At 45.0% G+C, this 27609-nt stretch overlaps 1 protein-coding gene across 1 annotated transcript; it reads left to right on the top strand.

Annotated features, from left to right (window-relative positions):
• LOC112255175 (follistatin-related protein 1-like) lies at positions 1 to 25228 on the top strand. The gene is made up of 11 exons (XM_042297054.1): positions 1 to 158; positions 276 to 332; positions 16537 to 16638; positions 16821 to 16950; positions 17219 to 17254; positions 17690 to 17820; positions 18862 to 18980; positions 21135 to 21247; positions 21882 to 21992; positions 22266 to 22366; positions 23205 to 25228. Exons 1-11 carry the CDS (start codon positions 156 to 158, stop codon positions 23244 to 23246), a joined length of 945 nt encoding a protein of 314 aa, XP_042152988.1. The 5' UTR covers positions 1 to 155; the 3' UTR covers positions 23247 to 25228.
• The last annotated feature ends 2381 nt before the right edge of the window (positions 25229 to 27609 follow it).

Below are 27609 nucleotides of genomic sequence, written 5' to 3'. Positions count from 1 at the left end.
CTCGAGCGCTATTGGCCAAGTCAGAGAGGGGGGAGACAGACGAGGGAAATTCCTTTGTGGTGCTCAAATTTCGCCAATCTAATTTTCCTATCCTCCTTTGTCTCGGTCTGAACACTGACGTCTCTCCTCTTGCCTTTGAGTCATCACCCGCTAACATGGTAAGTTTTTGGAAAAAAGGATAACATCTTCGTTTTCATAAATACTCAAGTTTCTTCGGTTTTGTTTTGACTGTCAGGCCGTCACTGAAGCAACTGTCTTTTTTGTGTTCTCTGCAGATGTTTCGAAGTGCCGTTTTATGTCTACTAGTCGCAGTCGTTGGCTGTCATGCCGAGGTAAATGCTTTTTATTATTTAGATGTAAAAAAATATATATACGCTCTAGAGGACGATTAGTCTGTTGACAAACGACTGTTTTCCTTTAAAAAAAGTATACTTTTTCATTATTTGGCTAATGTACATAATCCAACAGTAACGTGCTTGTCTGATTGGTCAATTTAACTTGGGACAGCCTGATGTGTGTACGTTTTTATATAAATAACTAAACACAGTCATTTAAAGAAGACAAAGAGTTTAGAAAAAGAAGGGGCAAAGCCTTGCACATCTGTCCAGCTTCAAAGGTGCAATGTCAACATTCACCAAACCAGTGCATTTGAGTGCATTTTGTGTGTACATTATGTGCCAATGAAATAGCAGCCTATTCTAATTAGCTCCAGACCGTCAGTATCTCTAGGAAATGTCTTTATCACACATACTTGATAGGTAATATATTTTAGAGAACATTAGATAATTAATGTGCTGTCTGCCTTCCATTTACATCAAGCAAATCCTGATCACTGCTGTTGAATGTACTTCACTTCAGCATAGTTTTTTAAAAGTTTTTTTTTCTTCTGTAAACTACTTCTGATTGGTTGCCATGCAGGAACAGTTGTTCACAGTTGTTTGTAGAGGTGGCCACTTTGGTTATTGACCACCAGTGTAGTGTTGTTGACATGTTGGAGGCTCTGGCTAGGTTCATGGCACTTCTTAATGAACTGGTCTTGTGCTGTGATGGCCAGAGAGGTGATTGATGGTCTCAGAGAAAATAGACCAATATAACAGACAGTTGGGAAAGCCAATGAGGAATTTTTTTTTTTGGTCACACCTCAACCACACACACACAAGCACTGTAGATAGGCAAGCGTGCACACCCACACACACATGCACAAACGTAGGCACACACACACACACGCACACACACACACGCACACGCACACGCACACACACACACACACACACACACACACACACACACACACACACACACACACACACACACACACACACACACACACACACACACACACACCACACACACTACCAGTTCCCTGCAATGAAAGACTCCAGGTGTTTTTTTTTTACTATGTATTTGTGTGTGTTTTTTAAACCATCTTTGCCTGTTTAAACAGCTGTGAAATACACAGCTTGGCAGCTCTTAGGTGTTGACAAACGCAGATAACAGATGTGTCAGTCTTTTCATCTACAGCCCTGGGGCCACATCTTCTATATTTGGGATGTATGTGTGTGTGTGCCTGTGTGTGTCTATATCCTCATCTAGCTGCACATGTACACTGACTCAGAGAACATGCCCTTAGACCTCAACATCCAAAGACTGGCAGTCCTGACAAGGAAGAAAGAGGAAAAGTGATTGCTGTGTTCAATCAATTTGCTCTGTCTGTCTGGATTTTCCAGTTGTTGGTTTAGATTTCTAAAGGTTCATTTCAAAGCCAGCCTCCTTTCCTACCTGTTTCCCTCCAGGTTATACTGTGGTGCAGACAGCAACGACAGTGTTGACTTTTTGAATACCATAGTAGTGAATGAGTATCATTGAATATGTTTTTTTTTTAAAACATGCTGCTCCAAGCAGAAACTAGGTTGTTATTTCAGATGTCCTCATTTCAGTTGTAATCTGTCAACATGGTCTCAGCTGTGTACAGTTTGTCCTGCTTCATCCATGCCCTCCCAGGCCCTGTGAGTTCATTCACAGCCAGCCTGAGGGACTGAGTTATCCAACCCTGGACATGAACATGTAACAGCACTAGAGGAATACATGCCAAATCTGTCAAACTCAAAGCTGTATTTGTGCAAAGGCCCTTGAAAAAGGATACCCAGACAGGGCCATTTTCTATAGATTTCAGAATGGAAAATCGATGTGTTGTTGGAAGTAGGGCATAGCTCCATAACCTTTGACTGTTGTCTGAAAGAAAAATAGCTTTAGGTACCAGCTACTGACTGGTAGCACAGTCCTTCTGTAATCTAAAAGCAAGCATTATAGGCAGTACCATGATGCCCATAATGGCCAATAAGAGCCAAGGTGGCTGTTTGTCCTTCACCAGACTGAATTTACTGCTGTATGTCCTTCGGGCCGGTCCTACACAGAAGGCCAGGGTTCATGGTTTAGGGGTCAGAGTGGAGCAGGCTGGGATCTGACAGGCATGTGTGATGGCTGAGGAGCCAGCTAAGCCTTAGACAATGAGGCGATCCAACTGCCTCTCTCTCTCTTTCCCTCCCTTCTTCCATCTTGTTTTGTGAACATGGTTATGGTGTATGTGCGTGCGTGTATGTGGTTGTGGTTGACAGGCATGTGGTGTGGTGCAGTGCACCCATTCCCTCACTTCTGGCACCACTTCAGAGCCACCCTTAATGCCCTCAGTGGAAAGGCTTGTTTGCTCTCCTACACAGAGCAGCTTGTGAAGCTCATTAAGGGAAGGTTGATGTTTTTCACTGTGTTTTATGCCAGTTTAAGGTTCCCCCCTCTCTTTCTTTCTCTTTTGTCTCTGCCTTTTTTTCCCGCTCTCTCCCTGGCTGGCATGTTTCCCAGATTCATAGAGCGAGAGAAAAAAATGGAGACAGAGAGAAGGAGACAGAGAGAAAACCAGACGATTTCTAGCCCTATTAGGGGGGGCAATTAGTCTCAAAATGTGGTCTGGATGACTGAAGCTGTTGCCTGGACGGCTGATAAGGAACACAGCACAAATGAGTGCATAACCGCCAACTGATAAACACAACCTTGTAGTGCAGAAAGGCTATTTACAGCAAGGTTGTCTTGTATTAACACAATGCTCTATAACTGTTTGTAACTGTTCATGGTAGTTTATACGTCTATTAAGTGTGCTAGCTTGGCCCTCCTCAAGAGTGTGTGATTGGAACAGTGCTCTGCTTAAGAATGCATGCCTTTTCCTAGAGTGTGTCTCCTTCTCCTCCTCCTCTAAACATCTGTCAGCCATTAGCTCACCCTCTCCGCCTGCACAGAGCAACACAGGAACAAGCCTGTTCTGCCATGACACCACTCAGCACCAGCCAAGACTAGCCAGGAAGAGAGGGGGGGGAGAGGGAGAGAGAGAGTGGGATGAAGAAGTGAGAAACAAGAGTGTGAGAGAGTGATATAGGCGATGAGAGTTAGTCGAGAGACTAGCCGGGAGAGAGGTTGGGAGGACGGGGGAGAGGAAGGGAGAAGAGGGGAGCTATACACAGTTAGGGGGAGAGGAGTTGAATGGACTGAGCTTCCCAAGGATTTATGGGAGATGGTATATACATGGCTTTTGGGTGGATGAGAGGAGCACTGTAATGGAACTCCATTTACCTAGCATGAGAACGAACTTGAAGCAATAATTGATTAGGCTGCTAGAGCCCGCCTTTTTGCTCATGACATCACCTTGGCTTTTATTGGTTCAAACAGCCTTTACGAACGAGACGCTCTATGTAAACCAATCACTTTTAATACGGTGAAGGAATTAATGAAAGAATGAATGCGAGCCTGTGGAATGCCTATTTATAACCCCTCCAACATCTCATTAATGAAAGATTTGAATACATCAGTCATGGTGTGTCACGCCCTGGTCAAAGTATTTTGTGTTTATCTTTATGTATTTGGTCAGGCCAGGGTGTGGCATGGGGTTTTTGTAATTGTGGTGTGTTTGTCTTGGGGTTTTGGTGGTGGTATTGGGATTGTAGCTTAGTGGGTTGTCTAGCAAGGTCTATGGCTGTCTGGAGTGGTTCTCAATCAGAGGCAGGTGCTTATCGTTGTCTCTGATTGGGAACCATATTTAGGCAGCCATATTCTTTGAGTTTGTCGTGGGTGATTGTCCTTAGTGTCCTATGTGTACTCTGTTAGTTTGCACCAGATAGGCTGTTTCGGTTTCGTTTATTGTTTTTGTAAGTTCGTGTTTCTTTGTTATATTAAACATGGATCGCAATCGACACGCTGCAGTTTGGTCCGACTCTCCTTCATCACCACTATATGAAAACCGTTACAGAATCACCCACCACCAACGGACCAAGCGGCGTGTCAACAGGCAGGAGCAGCCGAAAAGGAGATGCTCAACAAGAATTTCTGGTCATGGGAGGAGATCTTCGACGGGAGAGGACCCTGGGCTAAACCAGGGGAGTGTAGCCGCCCAAAGGAGCAACAGGAGAAGAGGCAACAGAGGCAGCAGCAGCAGGAGCAGCAGCAGCTACAGTGGGAGAGGTTGCACCACCTGGAGAAATGGACATGGGAGGAGGAATTGGACGGTAAAGGACCCTGGAATGAGCCTGAGATTATTGTCGCCCCAAAGCCGAGCTGGAGGCAGCAAAAGCAGAGAGGCGGCATTATGAGGAGCTAGCACGGCAGAGCGGATGGAAGCCCGAGAGTCAGCCCCAAAAATTTATTGGGGGCTCACAGGGAGTATGGCTATGCCAGGTAGGAGACCTGCGCAAACTCCCTGTGCTTACCGGGGGCTGGAGAGACTGGGCAGGCACCGTGTTATGCTGTGGAGCGCACGGTGTCTCCAGTGCGGGTGCACAGCCCGGTTCGGTATATTCCAGCTCCTCGTATCGGCCGGGCTAGAGTGGGCATCGAGCCAGGTAAGGTTGGGCAGGCTCGGTGCTCAAGAGCTCCAGTGCGCCTGCACGGTCCGGTCTATTCAGTACCACCTCCACACCCCAGCCCTCCGGTAGCAGCCCCGCACCAGGCTTCCTGTGCGTGTCCTCGATCCAGTACCACCAGTTCCAGCACCACGCACCAGGCCTTCAGTGTGCCTCGCCTGTTCAGCGCAGCCAGCGCTTTTCTCCTCTCCTGCGCTGCTGGAGTCTCCCGCCTGTTTAGCGCAGCCAGAGCCTTTCTCCTCTACAGCGCTACCGGAGCCTCCCGCCTGTTCAGCGCAGCCAGAGCCTTCCTCCTCTACAGCGCTGCCGGAGCCTCCCGCCTGTTTAGCGCAGCCAGAGCCTTTCTCCTCTCCTGCGCTGCCGGAGTCTCCCGCCTATCTAGCGCTGTTAGAGCTTTCCTCATCTCCAGCGCTGCCGGAGTCTCCCGCCTGTTCAGCGCAGCCAGAGCCTTCCTCCGACACAGCGCTGCAGGAGTCTCCCGCCTGTTCAGCGCAGCCAGAGCTGCCAGTCTGCATGAAGCAGCCAGAGCTGTCAGTCTGCATGGAGCAGTCAGAGCTGTCAGTCTGCATGGAGCAGCCAGAGCTGTCAGTCTATATGAAGCAGCCCGAGCTGCCAGTCTGCATGAAGCAGCCAGTCTACATGGAGCAGCCAGAGCTGTCAGTCCGCATGGAGCAGCCAGAGCTGTCAGTCAACATGAAGCAGCCCGAGCTGCCAGTCTGCATGAAGCAGCCAGTCTACATGGAGCAGCCAGAGCTGTCAGTCCGCATGGAGCAGCCAGAGCTGTCAGTCTACATGAAGCAGCCCGAGCTGCCAGTCTGCATGAAGCAGCCAGTCTACATGGAGCAGCCAGAGCTGTCAGTCTGCATGAAGCAGCCAGAGCTGTCAGTCTGCATAGAGCAGCCAGTCTGCATGGAGCTGCCAGTCTGCATGGAGCTGCCAGTCTGCAAGGAGCTGTCAGTCTGCACGGAGCTGTCAGTCTGCACGGAGCTGTCAGTCTGTAAGGAGCTGCCAGTCTGCAAGGAGCTGCCAGTCAGCACGGAGCCGCCAGAGCGGTCAGTCTGTAAGAAGCCGCCAGAGCTGTCAGCCTATATGGAGCAGCTAGTGCCGCCAGTCTGCCCAGCGCCGCCAGTGCCCCCAGTCTGCCCAGCGTCGCCAGTCTGCCCAGCGCCGTCAGTCTGCCCAGCATCGCCAGTCTGCCCAACATCGCCAGTCGGCCCAGCACCGCCAGTCTGCCCAGCACCGCCAGTCTGCCCAGCGTCGCCAGTCTGCCCAGCGTCGCACCGCCAGTCTGCCCAGCACCGCCAGTCTGCCCAGCACCGCCAGTCTGCCCAGCGCCGCCAGTCTGCCCAGCATCGCCAGTCTGCCCAGCGCCGCCAGTCTGCCCAGCGCCGCCAGTCTGCCCAGCGCCGCCAGATCTGCCAGTCAACCAGACTCTTCCAGATCTGCCAGTCAACCAGACTCTTCCAGATCTGCCAGTCAACCTGACTCTTCCAGATCTGCCAGTCAACCAGACTCTTCCAGATCTGCCAGTCAACCAGACTCTTCCAGATCTGCCAGTCAACCAGACTCTTCCAGATCTGCCAGTCAACCAGACTCTTCCAGATCTGCCAGTCAACCAGACTCTTCCAGATCTGCCAGTCAGCCAGGATCTGCCAGTCAGCCAGGATCTGCCAGTCAGCCAGGATCTGCTGAAACCACCAGCCAGCCAGGAGCTGGTAGATCTATCTACCTGCCTGAGCTTCCTCTCACTCCTGAGCTTCCTCTCACTCCTGAGCTTCCTCTCACTCCTGAGCTTCCTCTCACTCCTGAGCTTCCTCTCACTCCTGAGCTTCCTCTCACTCCTGAGCTTTCTCTCACTCCCGAGCTTCCCCTCAGTCCCGAGCTGCCTCGGTCCCGAGCTGTCCTTCAGTCCCGATCTGCTCCTCAGTCCAGTGGGGTTCTGGGTGAGGACTACTAGGCCATGGTTGGTGGCGAGGGTGGACTATCCAGGGACGAAGGGAGAGGGGACTAAGACATTAAAGGAGTGGGGTCCACGTCCCGCGCCGGAGCCGCCACCATGGACAGACGCCTACCCGGACCCTCCCTATTGTTTTGAGGTTCGGGAGTCCGCACCTTAGGGGGGGTTCTGTCACGCCCTGGTCAAAGTATTTTGTGTTTATCTTTATGTATTTGGTCAGGCCAGGGTGTGGCATGGGGTTTTTGTAATTGTGGTGTGTTTGTCTTGGGGTTTTGGTGGTGGTATTGGGATTGTAGCTTAGTGGGTTGTCTAGCAAGGTCTATGGCTGTCTGGAGTGGTTCTCAATCAGAGGCAGGTGCTTATCGTTGTCTCTGATTGGGAACCATATTTAGGCAGCCATATTCTTTGAGTTTGTCGTGGGTGATTGTCCTTAGTGTCCTATGTGTACTCTGTTAGTTTGCACCAGATAGGCTGTTTCGGTTTCGTTTATTGTTTTTGTAAGTTCGTGTTTCTTTGTTATATTAAACATGGATCGCAATCGACACGCTGCAGTTTGGTCCGACTCTCCTTCATCACCACTATATGAAAACCGTTACAGTGCAAATGCATCTACCAATATTCTAATTTAAATGCATGGAATTATTTAAATGCTCATTTTAGAGCGACAGACAAATAAAGAGAATAAGTTCTACAGCAGCAGCTAGGACACTGCAAATTCAGACGTGTAACCAATATGACACGGCTAGCTAATTAGCGGGGTGCGCTCTAATAGTGTTTCAATCGTCACTCGCTCTTGAGACCTTGAAGTAGTTGTTCCGCTTGCTCTTTTTTTGTGGAGCGATGGCTAACGATGCTTTGAGGGTGGCTGTCGTCGATGTGTGCAGAGGGTCTCTGGTTCGAGCCCAGGTAGGGGCGAGGAGAGGGACGGAAGCTGTGCTGTTACAGACAGAAAATCTGTGAAAAGAAATGGAAAAAGAGGAAGAATCAGAAAGAGCGTTTTCAAATAAAAATTTGTGTCAGAAGTTTTTAAAACACAGAATCGAGTTGTCAGTGCTCAGGTCGAATGTGTGAGTGGAGGAAAAGGATGTGAGTTCTTGGGTTAGAAAGCTGGCCTTTTTGGATGCTAGCCGAGGTGTGAGATACCCTGGGAGGAATTGACTGCCCACCTTTAACGCCCTCCTACCTTTGTAAAGCTTAATGTGAAAAAAAACGCGTGATTTTTTTCCCGAGCAGGGCGCTCTGACGAAATGTTCAGGGAGTCCCATGTTTTTATTTATTTATGCAAGCTTTCTGCTTGTTGGGAACGCAAAACAAAACAAGAAAGTAGAACAAAACTCATTGCCAGCTTTAGAAAGAACTGGGGTTCATTGCATAATGAAATATGTATGCGTTGACTCAATTCTCTTTGTCAGGTACCATTTTAGGGGGGCACAGCGACTATTATTAGTACCTATTGACCTATCTGATGCCTGAGTCAGGGTCTAAAACGGAGAGGTTAACAAGTCACACATGCCAAAGAATCACTTTGTGCTAGTGCCTTCTAATCCCGACTCTGTCTCGTAAGTAGTGACTGCAAAACCTGGGGTTAAGCAGCTGCTTCTTCCCGAAAGAAGTCTCATAAAGACAAAGTTTCACTCCCAGCTGGGCCACCTCAGGCCAGATGTCCTCTTACAAGCCAGGGCCACACAGGGTCACCTCCTCCATGATCAGAGCCCTCTGACCCACCCCCCCTACCCCCCCAGCAGCTTACTTCCCAACATGGTGATGGTGTCACACAGCTCAGACCCTTGCGCGTGCATGTGTATTAGGCCTGGGAATTCCCAGGGACCCCTCGACACGATATTATCACGACATCTATTGCGATTCTCACGATTTTATATGTATTGCAATTCGATACTGTGATTTTATTGCGATTCGGTCTTCCAAACGTATTGCTCACCATCTGATGCAGACAAGAGACAGCCATGATGAAATGAGTTTTTGATCAGTCATGGAAATTAAAGTGCTGAAAACAAATGGGCTCTCTATTTAGAAAGAAGATGGAGAACAAGCTATGGAGGAACGTTTGGGCGCAGGTACAGCAAACCAAAATAATATTGCAATAGGATATGATAGGATATGATATATCATCAAAATGAATATCCCAATATATAATTGCATTGTTTTTCCCCCCCATCACTGAAATGCGTGTGCGCTCATGCATGGGTGAGAGCATTCCGGTGTGTGTGGAGGCTAAGCAGCAGTAGCTGGGCTGTGCAAGTGCTAAATGGGTCAGCACAGCTGGAGCCCGCAGCCATGGCTCTGGAAGTCAGAGGGTTTGTCTGGGTGAGCAGTCCCCCGAATCAGGCCTTTGACCTGGGCAGGAATGCCTGGTATGTGGGGTGAGCTCTCTCATTTGGGCCTGATCTGGGAGATAGAGGGAAAGAATGCTGTTCACTTTAGACACACTTATTAAGGCACGACTTAACGGATTGGTATGTTTTTTGTGTGTGTGTGTAGTTTAAACTAAAATCATGATCCTATGTAGATGGATGAGACAAGTTTGAAGTTGTTCTGCAATTACATGTAGTTCAAGTTATGTGCTGTATGGAACTGTCACACCCTGACCTTAGATATCTCTGTTTTTCTATATATTTTGGTTAGGTCAAGGTGTGACTAGGGTGGGTACTCTAGTTTTTGTATGTCTAGGGTTTTTGTATGTCTAGGGGTTTTTGGTTCATTTGGTTGTTTGTTGTTTTGTTCAGTGAGTTTCGATTTATTAAAATTATGTGAAACTCTACTCACGCAATGCCTTGGTCCGATCCTTACGACGAACGTGACAGGAACGTAATTGCTGGAAAAATAAAGGATAATCAATGACTCAAGTAAAGGTGAAAGTCACCCAGTAAAATACTACTTAATTAAGAGTCAACAAGTATTTGGTTTTAAGTATACTTAAGTATCAAAATAAATGTAATTCCAAAAATATACTTAAGTATCAACATTAAAAGTGTAAATCATTTAAAGTTCCTTATATTCGTTTTTTTTTTTACGGTTAGCCAGAGGCAACATTATTTTGGCTACCATGGCTATGCCCCCATTAGATGACAATGCCCCCATCCACGGGGCACGAGTGGTCACTGAATGGTTTGACGAGCATGAAAACAATGTAAACCATACACCATGGCTGTCTCAGTCAACATATCTAAACCCAATTGAACACTTATGGGAGATTTTGGATTGGCGCCTGACACAGCGTTTTCCACCACCGGCAACAAAACACCAAATGATGGAATTTCTCGTGGAAGAATGGTGTCGCATACCTCCAATAGAGTTCCACACCCTTGTAGAATTCATGCCGAGGACCTTTTAAACTGTTCTGGCTCTGTTCTGCTCTATTAAGATACTATGTTGGCAGTTGCTTGTATATTCTCTCTGCAGGGAAACAAGAGGCCTTTCTTTGCTGTTTGTCCTTCTGTTTAGATGTATAAGGCCCCCTTCCCCAATAGCCACAGACACAGCCTTACGTGAGACAGGGCTATGGTACTAAAAACAACATTTCCTCTACCTCCCATCTCGATTCTTTTTTTGGTCGGATTGCAAAGGACTAATGTGACTCATATGTTCAGTCCACTGTGGGCCCCCTGATTTGGGTCTTTGGGTGAGTTATGAAGTATAGACATTACACACACTCCTCTTCTGGAAAGCACTTCCGAATGAAAGGTCTCAGCAGTCAGCCAGCTGGAAAGATTAGTCATAGAGTATAATCAGCCCCCACAGCCTTTTTACTGGCTTTCAAAGAAAAGTATGACATTGGCAATTACATTTTATGTAAAGGGCTTTTGAAGCTTTGATGACGAAGGATCTTGAAGTTACACCTAAGGTGTGACTTTGGTTTGTTTCGTTGAACGGTATCTTTCCATTACTCATCCAAAGTAGCCCATGCATACACACACAGACACACACACAAACACACACACACACACGCGCACACACACACAGAACAGAAAGGAGAGAGTCTTTTCGTCCAATATGACATCTTAATGACCTAAATACAGTAATAGTTTATTATAACTCAAACCCTCACATTGTTGTTTATCAACCAATTAGGAGGATGACAGGGACACGTCCTTTGTTTGAATCAAAGAAAACCACGTTCGTTTGTTTTTGGGACTAGGTCTGTTTCTTGTCTACAGCTGGGCGCTGGAAGGTTTCTCCAAAGTGATCACTCACAGTTGTGTAGAATTGTGCACTCATTGTGTTTTGCTCACAGTCCGTCCACACTCACTTCCTGTGTTTGAGCCCTGCGGTTGTCTAGTAACTCTCTGTGTTGCTGGTATGAACCTCACCGAAACTCAGTGTTGGCCTTATAGCTCATTCTGTCTGTAAAATACCATTATCCAACACATATCCAACAAATGCACCTTTTGGTTGTCTGACAATGTATAGTCATTAGTCATAGTTTAGTGTAAGTCGTGGTCATCCCCACTACAGTACATCCCAAGTGATAACTCAATCATGGAGTTTTAGTCTTGGCCGCCGTTGGAGAACACAGTTGCTCTCCTTACCCTGTGGAGTGGCCAAACCAGGCCCATGTTTGCTGTCTGTCTCTCTGCTAAAGTAATCACTGTTCCCTGTGTGTTCTTTCCTGCCTGGCCCCTTCTAGGCCTCTCCCTCCAAAAAAATACAAAGCGGCTGTGAAATAAAGAGCAGAAACAGTTATACCTGTGTAGCGATTTTAACATCTTCCCCTGAGTCACCTCAGAAGGTGCTGGTGGAGCCAGAATATTGTTTTATTGTGAAAGCCATGTAGGCAGTGTTATGTAGAATTGTGTACCCATTATGTTTTGCTCACAGTCCATTCACACTCACTTCCTCTGTTTGAGCCATATGGGCAAAGATGGTGGATAAATGAAGATAGTTCACTCAGGCCGTTTACCATTGGGGAAAGAATTGTCAGTCTCCCATAGACACCAATGCAATAGCAGCTGGGTCTGGTCTAGTTAGTTCAGTGACTTTCATTGAACCAGAAAAAAAAAACGGGGGAAAAAACAGCGATTGGGGTGGTCTCGCTTCCTTTTCGTCTCTGTTATGGGTCTCCAGTAGCTCTCTGGATACACCAGAGAGGAAGATGCGTGAGCATTTACTCTGCCCAAGATCTGTCCACATAAATAATTACCAAGAAGTGAGGGATTTTGAGAGAGTGTCAATGAGAGAGTGTCGCATTTGGGGTTAACCGTAGATAAGCAGGTCATTTAGAAACGAGGTTCCTTGGATAACAGATGGAAGGCTCTCTCCCCAACTGATTGGTTCATCTAGTGCTATTAAAGCCATGATTGGTTTGGTATGCCCCTGTCTTTTTTCAGTGTCTTGACTTTGCCCTATAAAACAAGTTAGGATTGGATGGGAGAGTCACAGGTTGGACATGCTCCCAAATTCCTCATCTTGGCTCTGCAGGGGAATGTTTGCGCCCTCGTTTCCCTGAAGTGTCTTTCTTGTTGTTGTCTTCCACTCACGCTATCCATCTCCCTCTGGGCACACAGAGAGAGAAGTCAGTCCAGACCAGACACTCCAGCTGAGAATGCAGATATGTGTGTGTGTTCAAGTGTGTGTGTGTGTGTGTTGATGGGTGTACAGCTCCTCTGTTAGACAGCTCGAAGATGGAAGTATTTTTTTACCATCAGTTCTTGGCCTGTGGACCGACCCTGCCATAAGGCTTCATGTGGACTAATGAAAATAACATGCCTGAGACAGGAGGTCTCGGCCTGACCTGCATATCGTACAGTGTGTGTGTGTGTGTGTCTGCGTGCTAGAGTGCGCACATACTGTACATGCCAGTGCGTGCATGTGTGGGTCAGGCCTAGGTTCAAATAGTATTCAAGAGAATTTCAAATGTTGGGTTTGATTGGGCTTGCCCAGCTCAATGGAACCAATAGAATCAAAAAACTGCAAACCGTCTTGATTGTTTCGCTGATGTATAAAAGGGTGATTATGTCTCTATAAGGAGGGATATATATAGAGAGAGATTACACAAGGCTTCATATCGTGTGTCTGTGAAAATCTCACCACACATGCCAGCCAAGCAGTGACATACCAGCAGATACTTATGATTGTTACTAATCATGTCCTGTAATACTTAAGTAGGGCTGTGTGGCCTGGCAGGAAGAGTAGCTGTGGCTGTGTGGACCCTAATGTGGATCCTAATAAAAATACCCCAAAATATCAATGGTGAGAGGTCGGGGTCACAAGGCTCAGGCAGCTGGTGCTTTCTGACCCCCAGTCATGCCTGTCATATCTGTGACACCAGGCTACAGTCTATACATGGTCCCCTATTGGAACCCCCTCATATATGCATTAAAAAAAAACATATTGGTGCCATATGTTATACAGTATACACTACCGTTCAAAAGTTTGGGGTCACTTAGAGATGTCCTTGTTTTCCGTGAAAACATACATGAAATGAGTTGCAAAATGAATAGCAAATATAGTCAAGACGTTGACAAGGTTATAAATAACGATTTTTCATTTAAATAATAAATGTGTCCTTCAAACTTTGCTTTCATCAAAGAATCCTCCATTTGCAGCAATTACAGCCTTGCAGACCTTTGCGATTGTAGTTGTCAATTTGTTGAGGTAATCTGAAGAGATTTCTCCCCATGCTTCCTGAAGCACCTCCCAGAAGTTGGATGGATGGGCACTTCTTACATACCATACGGTCAAGCTGCTCCCACAACAGCTCAATAGGGCTGAGATTCAGTGACTGTGCTGGCCACTCCATTATAGACAGAATACCAGCAGATTGCTTCTTCCCTAAATAGTTCTTGCATAGTTTCATAGTTTGGAGCTGTGCTTTGGGTCATTGTCCTGTTGTAGGAGGAAATTGGCTCCAATTAAGCGCCGTCCACAGGGTATGGCATGGCGTTGCAAAATGGAGTGATAGCGTTCCTTCTTCAATATTCCTTTTACCCTGTACACATCTCCCACTTTACCACCACCAAAGCACTCTCAGACCATCACATTGCCTCCACCATGCTTGACAAATGGCATCAAGCACTCCTCCAGCATTTTTTCATTTTTTCTGCATCTCACGAATGTTCTTCTTTTAGGATCCAAACACCTCAAACTTAGATTTGTCTGTCCATAACACTTTTTTTCCAATATTCCTCTGTCCAGTATCTGTGTTATTTTGCCCATCTTAATAATTAATTTTTATTGTCCAGTCTGAGATGTGGCTTTTTCGTTGCAACTCTGCCTAGAAGACCAGCATTCCGGAGTCGCCTCTTCACTGTTGACGTTGAGACTGGTGTTTTGCGGGTACTATTTAATGAAGCTGCCAGTTGAGGACTTGTGAGGTGTTGGTTTCCCAAACTAGACACTCTAATGTACTTGTCCTCTTGCTCAGTTGTGCATCGTGGTCTCCCACTCTTTCTTTTCTGGTTAGAGCCAGTTTGCGCTGTTCCGTGAAGGGAGTAGTACAGAGCGTTGTACGAGATATTCAGTTTCTTGGCAATTTTTCGCATGGAATAGCCTTAATTTCTCAGAACAAGGATAGACTGATGGGTTTCAGAAGAAAGTTCTTTGTTTCTGGCCATTTTGAGCCTGTTAACCCACAAATGCTGATGCTCCAGATACTCAACTAGTCTTAAGAGGGCCAGTTTTATTGCTTCTTTAATTAGAACAATAGTTTTCAGCTGTGTTAACATAATTGCAAAAGGGTTTTCTAATGATCAATTAGCCTTTTAAAATGATAAACTTGGATTAGCTAACACAATGTTCCATTGGAACACAAGAGTGATGGTTGTTGATAATGGGCCTCTGTACGCCTATGTAGATATTCCATTTTTTTTTAAATCTGCCATTTCCAGCTACAATAGTCATTAGCAATGTCTACACTGTATTTTTGATGAATTTTATGTTATTTTAATGGACAAAAAATGTGCTTTTCTTTCAAAAACAAGGACATTTCTACGTTACCCCAAACTTTTGAACGGTAGTGTATGTGTGGGTTTGTTTGTGTTCTTCAGTCACCTGGACACTCCATGACATATTGGTCCAGTGTCTGTCTGTCTACCATCTGCCCTATAAAATTGTGGGTGTCTTTTGTCTGACTGCGTTGGCTGAGAGAACATGTGTCACTATGCGTGTGGGAGGGCATTTGCCGAAACATTGTTATGCTAAAGTCACTGTGGCTTAGCGGCCCTCGCTGTGAATGAAAGGTCACAGGTCAACGTGCTGTTCAGACTTCCATCTGAAACTGAGGGTCTGGATAGCAGTCTGGGGGACTTAGATAGCAGACAAAAGGGCAACACACTTCTCTCTCTCTCTCAATGTTGGTGTGTATGTGTTTGAGTGTAGAAATCGATATATATTGAAATTACATTGAAATGAGTGTTTCTTAAAATGTAACATACTGTATATCAAGACATCTGAAACAGAACGTAATTATAAGGGCACAAGGTGAGGCCCAATTGCAGACACAGGAGGCAGATGGGGGAGCTCCGATATTTATTATAACAAAGGGAGAAGGCAAAGGCAGGGAGGACAGGCGAGAGTTCATCAACCAGGTCAGAGTCCAAACAGTACCAGACGATAGGCAGTCTCGAGGTCAGGCCAGGCAGGGGTCAGAAACCAGGTCCGAGTCCAAAAACAGTACAAGGGGATAGGCAGGCTGGTAGTCAGAACAGGCAGAGTGGTCAGGCAGGCGGGTTCGGAGTCAGGACAGGCAAGGGTCGAAACCAGGAGGACTAGAAACAAATCTAGAGACTGGGGAATAATAGGAGCAAGTAAAACCGCTGGTTAACTTTGGAAACAAGATAAACTGGCACAGAGAGACAGGAAACACAGGGATATATACACCGGGATATAATAAGCGACACCTGGAGGGGGTGGAGACAATCACAAGGACAGGTGAACCAGATCAGTGTGTTACAGTAATGGTATACCCATTAGAAAACCCTACCGCTAGGAAGTGAAGGGCATTTCACCATCTAGTGACAGCCTTCATGAAAGCGTACTGTCTGTCTGTCTGTCTGTCTGTCTGTCTGTCTGTCTGTCTGTCTGTCTGTCTGTCTGTCTGTCTGTCTGTCTGTCTGTCTGTCTGTCTGTCTGTCTGTCTGTCTGTCTGTCTGTCTGTCTGTCTGTCTTATACACCAGTGAGTAAATTGTGGTCACTTACTTGTGATTACAGCAGAAAATTATCAATCTCAATAACATTATATTATTTTATTGATTTAATTGTGCAGTCTTTACAAATACAATGTTATCTGACTCAAGCCAAGTAGACCTGGTTCTAGTAAAATCACCCTTTTTCTAAATCTAACATTACTGAAGAATTGTATAATAATGCATATTGCTCAAATAAACCTAAAATGATTGCATTCCAGTCAAACGTTATACCTGTAAATCTAGCTATTTTAGTCAACACTAGATGGCGATGGCCACCTTCAATGAGATCGCTCTGTAGTTTACTTACGGCAGTAAAGAAGGACCCTTCCTTTATTACTTATTACTGTTAATTCTTTTGAATTTCCTTGTATTTTTCTGATCGTGTAGATTAGAAGAATGCATTTAAGAAGTGGCATGTAATCTCAATGTCTTTGCGGGAGGAGATGTTCATTTGTATTTACGGACATCATCACACAAGTAGAAGGCATCAGATGTATAATCTCCCATGTCTTCTGTGTCTCTGTGTCCCTGTAGGAGGGGAAGAGCAAGTCCAAGGTGTGTGCCAATGTATTCTGTGGGGCTGGCAGGGAGTGTGCTGTGACAGAGAAAGGGGAACCTTCCTGCCTGTGCATCGAGGTGAGTCTTAGCCTATACACACACACACACACACACACACACACGCAGGCGTGCATGCGCTCACACAAACACATATACACATACTCGCATGCATGCATGCACGCATGCATACACACTCCTGGTAAAGACCAAAGGTCTCACTGCACAGATTGAAAATGGGTGTGCTCTCTCTCTGTCTTCAGCAATGCAAACCTCACAAGCGCTCTGTGTGTGGCAGTAACGGTAAGACGTACCGCAACCACTGTGAGCTCCACCGCGACGCCTGCCTGACCGGCCTCAAGATCCAGGTGTACCACGACGGACACTGTGAAGGTAGGGGACCCTGAAAAGAATCCCCGGGTTGTCTTAAGGCATAGAAATATATTTCTAGAATGGACAAAGCCCCTCAGACCATGCACATTTCAATGAAACACATATGTACACTCAATATGACTGCTGGTATTCCCATCACAGAGCATTACCTTGAATGGAAAGTCTGTTCTGGGAGTTCTATTTCTGTGCTCCAAGGAACATTCTGCAATAAAGAGGAGATTAAGCGAAGTGCTTGCAGTTGTTTTGATTGTGTTGTGATTTCTTTCAGAGAAAAAGACAGACAAAGCTGTTGCTGCTAGCCCAAGTAAGTATACTGCCTAAGGCCATGAGGCCCATTGTCTCAGAGAGGTTAATGAATAATTGATTAATAATAGCAGTATGTTCATTTTATACTATCCTTGCATGCACTGTGGAAGACACACTGTTGGATATTCCTTTAAACTTTCACACGACAGCTATATGCTCAAGGGAGACACACACACATACACACTCACACCCAGCCCCCAACACACACACACACACACATACACACTCACACCCAGCCCCCAACAAACACACACACATACACACTCACAACCAGCCCCCCCAACACACACACACACGCACACACACACAAACAGCAGTACTCTCACATATTTAGTTCCAGTAAAAACACGCTGTAAATATTAGCGAGTCTGTATAGTCATTCAGCTGTCTGCAGTACTGACCCTCTCTACTCTCTCCCTCTCTGCCTGTGTAGTCGTGTGCTACCTGGCCAACAGGAACGAGTTGCGCAGCCGGGTTATCCAGTGGCTGCAGAATGAGGTGGTCCCTGACGGCTGGTTCGCCAAGGGCTCCAACTTCTCCGACACCCTGCTCAAGTACTTCAAGGTAGGTCAGACTTGTGCGTGTTTGTGGGGTTGAGTGGGTGGGTGGATAGGTGTGGGTGTGTGTGTGTGTGTGTGTGTGGTTGTGGGCCCAGTATATGTGTGTGTGTGTGTGTGTGTGTGTGTGTGTGTGTGTGTGTGTGTGTGTGTGTGTGTGTGTGTGTGTGTGTGTGTGTGTGTGTGTGTGTGTGTGTGTGTGTGTGGTTGTGGGCCCAGTATGTGTGTGTGTGTGTGTGTGTGTGTGTGTGTGTGTGTGTGTGTGTGTGTGTGTGTGTGTGTGTGTGTGTGTGTGTGTGTGTGTGTGTGTGTGGTTGTGGGCCCAGTATGTGTGTGTGTATGTGTGTGTGTGTGTGGTTGTTGGCCCAGTGTGTGTGTGTGTGTGCGGTTGTGGTTGTGGGCCCAGTGTGTGTGTGTGTGTGGGGAGAGGTAATGATACTTTCATAGTTTAACTATTGCTGTAAAATTCACATTATTTAAAGTGGAATGGAGTATTTATTTCTAGTCCTGTACTTCTAGAAAGTCCTCCTCTGTCCTCATCTTAATAAAACGGCTAAGATTACAATCCGTTAGCATGTATGGACTACTTAATGACTCCGTAAGCAGCAGAATGATACGTTTCACTTGCAGCAGCTCTACTGAGACAGAATCTGTTGAAAGTTCACCGAGTTCTCCCCCTCTGTCAGTCCGTTTGTTCTGTGGGCCAAGCTTCACAGCATAGAAAAGGCCCCACAGCAAGAACAGACTGTTTAACATTCTTCCCACTGCCCAGCACTTGAACACATAACAGCAGTTATGCAACAGCTCTCCTGCTCTGGCCCCCCAAAGACTCAATATCATCTCCCACTGTTTGCCTGTGTGGTTAACACTTCTCACAGAAAGCCCATAGAGCTCTGATGGTCATCTCCACCATTTATTTTCATACTCAATACAGCAAAAATAATCATACTAAAGAGTGGTGGAACTGTACTCCTTTAATGAAAAAAAAACCACATCTACTGCATCCTCATAGGCTCAAAATAAAATGTATGAATAAATATTCCTACAGGACTATGACAATGGAGACTCCCAGCTGGATTCCACTGAGTTCCTTAAGTTCCTCCAGCACAACGAAACAGCCATCAACATTACCTCATATGCTGACGAGGAGAACAACCGCCTGCTCAGGTGAGCCCCCACCACTGGCCCAGAGTCAGTAGCGCACAGCTGCCACTCGTCACAGACCAGCTCAGATGAGCTGCGCCCACTGGTCGATTCTCACTGAGCCCAGACCATAATTGGGTAACACTTCACGTAAAGCCTGCAGGTATAATGCATTCTAAAGGTTATTGATAATGCACTGTAAGTCATGAGCAAGTATGACCCGATTGATTATAATGTCTTATAATCATGTCATAGTGGTCCTGACTAAATTCCCGACGTTTTGAGTCCGTTGAAATGTTTAGACATATAATGCTAAGTGTTACTTACTGACATTTGCTTAGTGCAGTGCATTCATGTCAGGTAGTAGCAACACCATGATTGTTTGTCTCTCAACATATTGGTGTCTCGGTGTATTTCTGTGTTGAATAAGAGTACTTACTAAAAAGACTAGTGACTGTAACCTTGCCGTCATTGTTTTCAATTGCTGCTTGAAGAGAAGAGAAGCTATCTCCACCAACACATTCTCATATTGTGAGTGGGGCCCAGCACTTAATGAGCTCCCTAAGCAAATTAACAGGGTTTTAATTTCCAGCACCTAACCAGGGACTTAACTTCAAAATAAGTTAAAATATCAATTTTTCTGGGACTAACACTAATTTTATTCAATACATGGAGTACATGGAGCAATTGAAAGCAATGGAAAGGCCACGATGAAGCTACTGCTTCCACTGCTAATACTGTAGGTATTTGATTGAGTTCTTTCAGTGAATCGGTTATTGCCATATTGATATAAAACTACCGTATACAGAAGCAATGGTAACCTGTATAATACATCAATATATGCTAATCACATTCTGTAGAATCCAGTTGTTCAGTTCTTGCCCATATCAAAGTTTTCTAACTCTGATGTTGGAACTGTTCAGTTGTCTGTGTCTAATCACCCTGCTGCACCTTTGCAGCCATGGTGAGTGTGCTGTAGATTTCTACAGTTGTGACTGTATGGAATCGTCAAAGAATGTAATTGATAAGACTAGGATGAGTGATGTAGATTTGTTATATCACAGTTGTTTACATGGTGACCTCGAGACAGGGTGTACGGGGGCAGGGTTGGGGTAGGGGGATGGGTGATTTGGTGGGGCTGAAAGTGCTGTTTTGGCAGTTCTGTTATGGTGAGGCGGCTTGTTTTGATGGGAAGTGGTGGTGGGTGTGGGTGGCAATGGGGCTCAGTGGCACAACACTGGCTGTCCCGTGGGACCATACCCTTCTCCCATGCATCATGGGTCTGGGAGCGAGCGCAGAGAGCGGCACGGGGATTTGGGCAGTATCAACTCTCATTCATGTGTGGAACCTTCCTCCTAATGTGTGTCGGATGGCTATCTGGGGTCATCTGTGAGATAGACCAGAGTTAAAGGGCAACTGGACTGGCATTAGCCTGATCCCAGATCTGTTTGTGCTGTCTTGCCAACTCCTGTGGTCATTGTCATTCCAATGTTTTAGTTTCAAAAGATGCCAAAAACAAAATAGTGAGGCATGGTTTGGTTTAGGCATTGTTTGTTTTAGGCCCAGTCTAAGGAACATTGAGGAACATTTACAGTGCATTCGGAAAGTAGTCAGAACCCTTCCCTTTTTCCACATTTTGTTATGTTACAACATTATTCTAAATTGGATGACATAAAAAAAAATCCTCATCAATCTACACATAATGACATAAAAACGTTTTAAAAAAAAAAAAAAAAAATGTTTGCAAATGTGTTAGAAAAAGAAAAAAAAACAGAAATACCTTTGAACAGGGTATGGTAGTAGGTGCCTGGCGCACCGGTTTGTGTCAAGAACTGCAACGTTGCTGGGTTTTTAACGCTCAACAGTTTCCCGTGTGTATCAAGAATGGTCCACCACCCAAAGGACATCCAGCCAACTTGACACAAACTGTGGGAAGCATTGGAGTCGACATGGGCCAGCAACCATGTGGAATGCATTCGACACCTTGTAGAGTCTATGCCCCTACGAATTAAGGCTGTTCTGAGGGCAAAAGGGGATGGGTTGCAATGTTTTGTCAACGCAGTGTATATACATTAGCTCCAGTGAAATGAGGGTAACAGTAGTCTGTTTTACTCTATTTCCCTCCTGTGTCTTATTGGCCCTATTGTTAATTCCCACACCTCTCCTGTTGGTCACTAGGAGCCTGTGTGTGGATGCCCTCATCGAGCTCTCAGATGAGAACACGGACTGGAAGTTGAGCTTCGATGAGTTCCTAAACTGCTTCAAGCCTGGCTTCAACCCACCAGAGAGAAGTAAGACTTACACCATATACAGTATCTTCCTGGTATGTTTTTTATGTCCAATATTCAAGCCTTATGTTTTTTTTAATATGTGATTTGATTATTAGACCATTTTAAAAACACACCAAAAAAGACACGTTCATAAATAAAATACTGTTACCAAAGAAAAGATACATGAAGATGTCCAGAAACTGCTTCTCCAATCAAAATCACAGATTACGCTTGTAGGCGATGTCATGGCCGCGTTAGCTACCTAAGGTCATGCGCAGAAACACATCATCGGGTCTAACGATGTGCAGGTCGTCAAATCAAAAGCATTCCTTCGATATAAAGTTGTTTTTGACGAAAATGAAAACGTGTCAGTTTGTCACTTGCACAAAGTTGTAGTAATTACATGTTCAGCTTCAAACATTGGCTTGAATCTACTGTAGGTTGTGCCTATAGATTTAAAGAAAATGTACAAATAAGGAAGAATTTTCTCCTACTGATTTCCCAAAACCTGGTCTGGTCCGTTGAGACTGCTTCGCAAGGCGCTCCCGAAAGTATTGACCACTTTCATCTCTGGGTTTGAAAACGGTTACTGATCAACATGTAATTTCCTGTGATGTCCATTAACGTCATGTCATCCACTTCCTGCTTCCTGTAGAGTGTGCCCTGGAGGATGAGACCTATGAGGACGGGGCAGAGACTCAGGTGGAATGTAATCGCTGTGTCTGTGCCTGTGGGAACTGGGTCTGCACAGCTGTGACCTGCGAAGGTGAGACTAGCTGTCTCACACCTGCCGTTATAGTAGGCCTTTACTTATCTGGGTCATAGTGTGAGGGGATTTTGAGTTAAGATTAGTTATGTTCTTTCTCTCTCACTCTCTCTATTTATGTCTGTCTCTTCCCTCGCTTTATCTCCCTCTTTGTTGCTCTCTATCTCTGTCCATATTGGCCTGTGTCTCGCTTCCTCTGTTCCCCCTCCTCCTCCTTATCTTTCTCTCTCTCTTTTTCTCTCTCTCTCTCTATTCCTCTCTCCCTCCCCGCAGGCACAGATAAGGTGCCTGCTGTGGAGAAGACTGAAGGTGCTGACCAGGAGATGACAGAGGAGGAGTGGACACGGAGAGTGGCTGAGCTCAACAAACATCAGGTTAGTCTGGCACCATGAACAGCACATGACGTTTCACTGCTACTTGATCAAGGGGCAATCTGCGGTTGCTACATCCATTTTTGGACTTAGAAATTAATGATATGTACCCATTGATTCTTAAAGAGTATAGTTTGTAAATGCCTCATGAACTTAGTTCAACTGTCACATTCCATCCGAACCCAACATATAAGCTTGTATAAGCTCCAATGTTTGTAAGCAAAGTCAATGTAAACAAACATTGTATAGCCTTAAAACATGGTTAAAACTATAATTCTGATATCATGGACGGTCGGTCCTTACATCCATAGCTCTGTCTGTGAATTTGAGAGTGGTTACAGTACATTTCTCCAGCCAATCCCTCAGCTTTTAACCGAAACACTTGAGAAGTGTTCTTGTTTCAATTGTGGATTGCCCCTTTAAGTAACAGTATAGGTCAATGAGGCTGTGTACTTATACAACACACACACCTGTACTTAGAACTTTATGAGTCAATTACTGTAATAATCAGAGCCGATATTTGTCATAGTTTACATGCCCATGCTTCTAGGTATGTCTCACTTTTTGGCTGCATCTTTACTGTACATCAGACAGAGGTTTTGCTTTCTTTTTAGTACTAGGTGCATTTGATTGAGCCTGCCTGAGGTGTCAGATGGGCGGGGTTTGCACATTTGGGACTATTTCATTGGTTCCATTGTGTCAGGCAAGCTCAATCAAGAGCGGCTAATGTATTTTAAAGGGGGGTATGAACCCCGATATGAACCCATGCTGTGTACACTGTGTATCATAACGGTACTTGTACTACAGTAGCCAATAATCTTGTTCCTTTAACTCTTGTTAGGAAACTGTGGAGAAGATGAAAGTGAGCACTAAGGACATTTAAGAGAGAGAGAGAGAGAGAGAGCCCTCCTTCAGTCCCACCATCAACAATCACTATCTGGCTGAGGCTTTGGAGCTTGTACTGTTGCTAAAGAAATGCATCACTTGTTTTTAGTTTTTATATTTTACAATGTGAATTATTAAGATTTTTTTTTAAACTGTACCAATGTCTATTATAATATTATTGTGTATAGGGGAGACTAGTTGAATTGTGCGTACCTACAAACACAGTACTGTTATCCTATTTGAGTAACACTCCCAAGCCTTGGTACGAATCCCCATCACCTAGTGGTGGGTTAATATTTGTATTCATTTTAGTTCATTTGTTGTTTTCGTTGTTGTTTCTGTCAGTCAAATTAGCTCATCTGTAGAGAAGAGAAGAGTGTGGGAATTGGAGCTATAAAGAAAGCACAGTTGTAAAGAACTACTTTTCGCAGAAAATGACTTCACAGTTGCCACGACACACACCAACCACATCACAGAGGACAAGCAATTCGGTGAGAAGGCCTTATCAGATGCATTGACCTTACAGGGTGCTATTCCAGACACCTGAGTATTTTACAGGGCCAGTAAATCACATGAAAGATGAACACATGGCTCAGTTGTAAATGTACCTGAATACCATTGTAAATCCATCAACAGTGTGATTACACTTTCCTGGCAGTATAACTACTCATATCATATCTGTGATATATACAGTAAAACCCACTGACCCATAACATCTGATGGTGCCAGGGTTCAATCTGTTAGGAAAAGGAAAATGAAGAGTGTCCGCACTCAGTCTTAGACAAGAACATGTATTCCATCTCTATTTTCTTGTCTATGCACCAACAATATGACAAGAATCTATGATTAGATGTGTGCAGGGTTTCCTGCTTTTTCAAGGTAAAGTGATGATGCTAGGGTTCAATCTGTAGGATACATGTCTACACTGATGAGGTAATGCTGTCCATCTATTTACAAATGGCTGTTCTATCATAGGGTTGTAGAGTTATTACACCATAAAATTAATCTAATGCCAAAACACTAGCCTGGATACTTTTTCGGATTGTGAAGTGAAACTGAATAATTCAGTATGGATCCAGGCTACCAAAACACACAGATGGTGCTTGTTTGAGTCACTGTAGTGACAGTACTGTATTGCTAGGAGAGTTTGTGATAATGCCTGTGTCTGCTCAAACCCAACAATAAAGATGATCAATTGTAGAATGTTCAGGGGGAAATATTTCAAGAATGATGCAGATATGGACTAACTAATAGTACTAAAAGTACTTGATAACACAAGTACTCCAGTGCTATGGGTCCCTCCTACTAGTTTGAAATACACAATTGTTTGGTCCGTCTGAGACATACATAATCTGTGCATGCCTTGCCAACAGCACTGCAATCCGTTTCTTTTGGAAGCTGACGCATGCCGGTCTCTCAGGATATAGGTGCTTTGATTGGATGACTTTGTTAGGCACAAGGATTGGGAAAAACTGCCAAAACAACCTCTAAAAAACATTTTAGATTGCATTACTTAAACCAAAGTTCAAATGCAAGATACCTGAAGTACAGTATGTGTAGTAACTTTTAGAAAGTAGGTTCACAGCCTAGACTCGAGCTTTCCTTTCTTTGTTCAGAGCTGTATGTCCTGCATGTCAGTATTTGAATGTGGTGGATCCCACTTCAATGTCTTTATAATGTGTGGTATTCAGTGCCTTAAATTTTCACTAAGACCTATGGGACATCCTGCTGTCGTTCTCTTAGAGCAATGGCTGACACTATGAAACCATGCCAAATGGATGGTCTAATTGAAGTTAAAAGCCTGTGTTTCTTTTGTTTGTAATGATTTATTGTCTCACTTTTAGAATAATACCAGCTCATGTTGTTCGCTGTTACAGTAGACTTTTAATAAAACATTTACTCCCTGTTGATTATTAACACTACTGTACCGTCAAAAAGGTATGCAAGCTTTATACATGTCAATAAATACATTTAATAGACATAATGGGATGGTTAAGCACATTTTTATTGATACACTTTTGACTGAATGTGTGTGTGCTCCTAGACCTTAGTGTCACGCCCTGGTCGAAGTATTTTGTGTTTATCTTCATTTATTTGGTCAGGCCAGGGTGTGGCATGGGTTTTTGTATGTGGTGTGTTGGTATTGGGATTGTAGCTTAGTGGGGTGTTCTAGTTAAGTCTATGGCTGTCTGAAGTGGTTCTCAATCAGAGGCAGGTGTTTATCGTTGTCTCTGATTGGGAACCATATTTAGGCAGCCATATTCTTTGAGTGTTTCGTGGGTGATTGTCCTTAGTGTCCTGATGTCCTTTTTTCTGTGTTTATTTGCACCAGTATTAGGCTGTTTCGGTTTTCTATACGTTTATTGTTTTGTAGTGTTTGTATTTAGATTCGTGTTGCTTAAGTTTAATAAACATGGATCGCAATCTACACGCCGCATTTTGGTCCGACTCTCTTTCACCTAAAGAAAACCGTAACACTTAGTGCTGCTTTTGATACCATCGATCACCACGTTCTTTTGGAGAGATTGGAAACCCAAATTGGTCTACACGGACAAGTTCTGGCCTGGTTTAGATCTTATCTGTCGGAAAGATATCAGTTTTTCTCTGTGAATGGTTTGTACTCTGACAAATCTACTGTAAATTTCGGTGTTCCTCAAGGTTCCGTTTTAGGACCACTATTGTTTTCACTATATATTTTTCCTCTTGGGGATGTCATTCGAAAACCTAATGTTAACTTTCACTGCTATGCGGATGACACACAGCTGTACATTTCAATGAAACATGGTGAAGCCCCAAAATTGCTATCGCTAGAAGCCTGTGTTTCAGACATAAGGAAGTGGATTGCTGCAAACGTTCTACTTATAAACTCGGACAAAACAGAGATGCTTGTTCTAGGTCCCGAGAAACAAAGAGATCTTCTGTTGAATCTGACAATTAATCTTAATGGTTGTACAGTCGTCTCAAATAAAACTGGGAAGGACCTTGGCGTTACTCTGGACCCCGATCTCTCTTTTGACGAACATATCAAGACTGTTTCAAGGACAGCTTTTTTTCCATCTACGTAACATTGCAAAAATCAAACTTTCTTTCCAAAAAGGATGCAGAAAAATTAAACCATGCTTTTGTTACTTCTAGGTTAGACTACTACAATGCTCTACTTTCCGGCTACCCGGATAAAGCACTAAATAATCTTCAGTTGGTGCTAAATACGGCTGCTAGAATCCTGACTAGAATCAAATAATTTGATCATATTACTACAGTGCTAGCTTCTCCACACTGGCTTCCTGTCAAGGCAAGGGCTGATTTCAAGGATTTACTGCTAACTTACAAAGCATTACATTGGCTTATCTCTCTGATTTGGTCCTGCCGTACATACCTACACGTACACTACGGTCACAAGACACCGGCCTCCTAATTGTCTAGAATTTCTAAGCAAACAGCTGGAGGCAGGGCTTTCTCCTATAGAGCTCCATTTTTATGGAATGGTCTGCCTACCCATGTGAGAGACGCAAACTCGATCTCAACCTTTAAGTCTACTGAAGACTCATCTCTTCAGTGGGTCATATGATTGAGTGTAGTCTGGCCCAGGAGTGTGAAGGTGAACGGAAAGGCTCTGGAGCAACGAACCGCCTTTGCTGTCTCTGCCTGGCTGGTTCCCCTCTTTCCACTGGGATTCTCTGCCTCTAACCCTATTACAGGGGCTGAGTCACTGGCTTACTGGTGCTCTTTCATGCCGTCCCTGGGAGGGGTGCGTCACTTGAGTGGATTGAGTCGCCGATGTGATCTTTCTGTCTGGGTTGGCGCCCCCCCTTGGGTTGTGCCGTGGCGGAGATCTTTGTGGGCTATATTCGGCCTTGTCTCAGGATGGTAAGTTGGTGGTTGAAGATATCCCTCTAGTGGTGTGGGGGCTGTGCTTTGGCAAAGTGGGTGGGGTTATATCTTTCCTGTTTGGCCCTGTCCGGGGGTATCATCGGATGGGGCCACAGTATCTCCTGACCCCTCCTGTCTCAGCCTCCAGTATTTATACTGCAGTAGTATATGTGTCGGGGGGCTAGGCTCAGTTTGTTATATCTGGAGTACTTCTCCTGTCTTATCCGGTGTCCTGTGTGAATTTAAGTATGCTCTCTCTAATTCTCTCTTTCTTTCTCTCTCTCGGAGGACCTGAGCCCTAGGACCATGCCTCAGGACTACCTGACATGATGACTCCTTGCTGTCCCCAGTCCACCTGACCGTGCTGCTGCTCCAGTTTCAACTGTTCTGCCTGCGGCTATGGAATCCTGACCTGTTCACCGGACGTGCTACCTTGTCCCAGACCTATTATTTGACAATGCTGGTCATTTATGAACATTTGGACATCTTGG

The sequence above is a fragment of the Oncorhynchus tshawytscha genome, linkage group LG14 (genome assembly GCF_018296145.1).
Source record: "Oncorhynchus tshawytscha isolate Ot180627B linkage group LG14, Otsh_v2.0, whole genome shotgun sequence".
Classification (NCBI taxonomy): Eukaryota; Metazoa; Chordata; class Actinopteri; order Salmoniformes; family Salmonidae; genus Oncorhynchus; species Oncorhynchus tshawytscha.
The sequence above is the reverse complement of the archived record's forward strand: the minus strand, read 5'-3'. Positions and strand labels throughout refer to the sequence as shown.

What these genes read in the sequence shown, in the direction of transcription:
- LOC112255175 (XM_042297054.1), top strand. An exon ending in CCACGACGGACACTGTGAAG is followed by an intron (nt 16,951 to 17,218) that starts GTAGGGGACCCT and finishes GATTTCTTTCAG; the next exon opens with AGAAAAAGACAGACAAAGCT. An exon ending in CACAGCTGTGACCTGCGAAG is followed by an intron (nt 21,993 to 22,265) that starts GTGAGACTAGCT and finishes CCCTCCCCGCAG; the next exon opens with GCACAGATAAGGTGCCTGCT.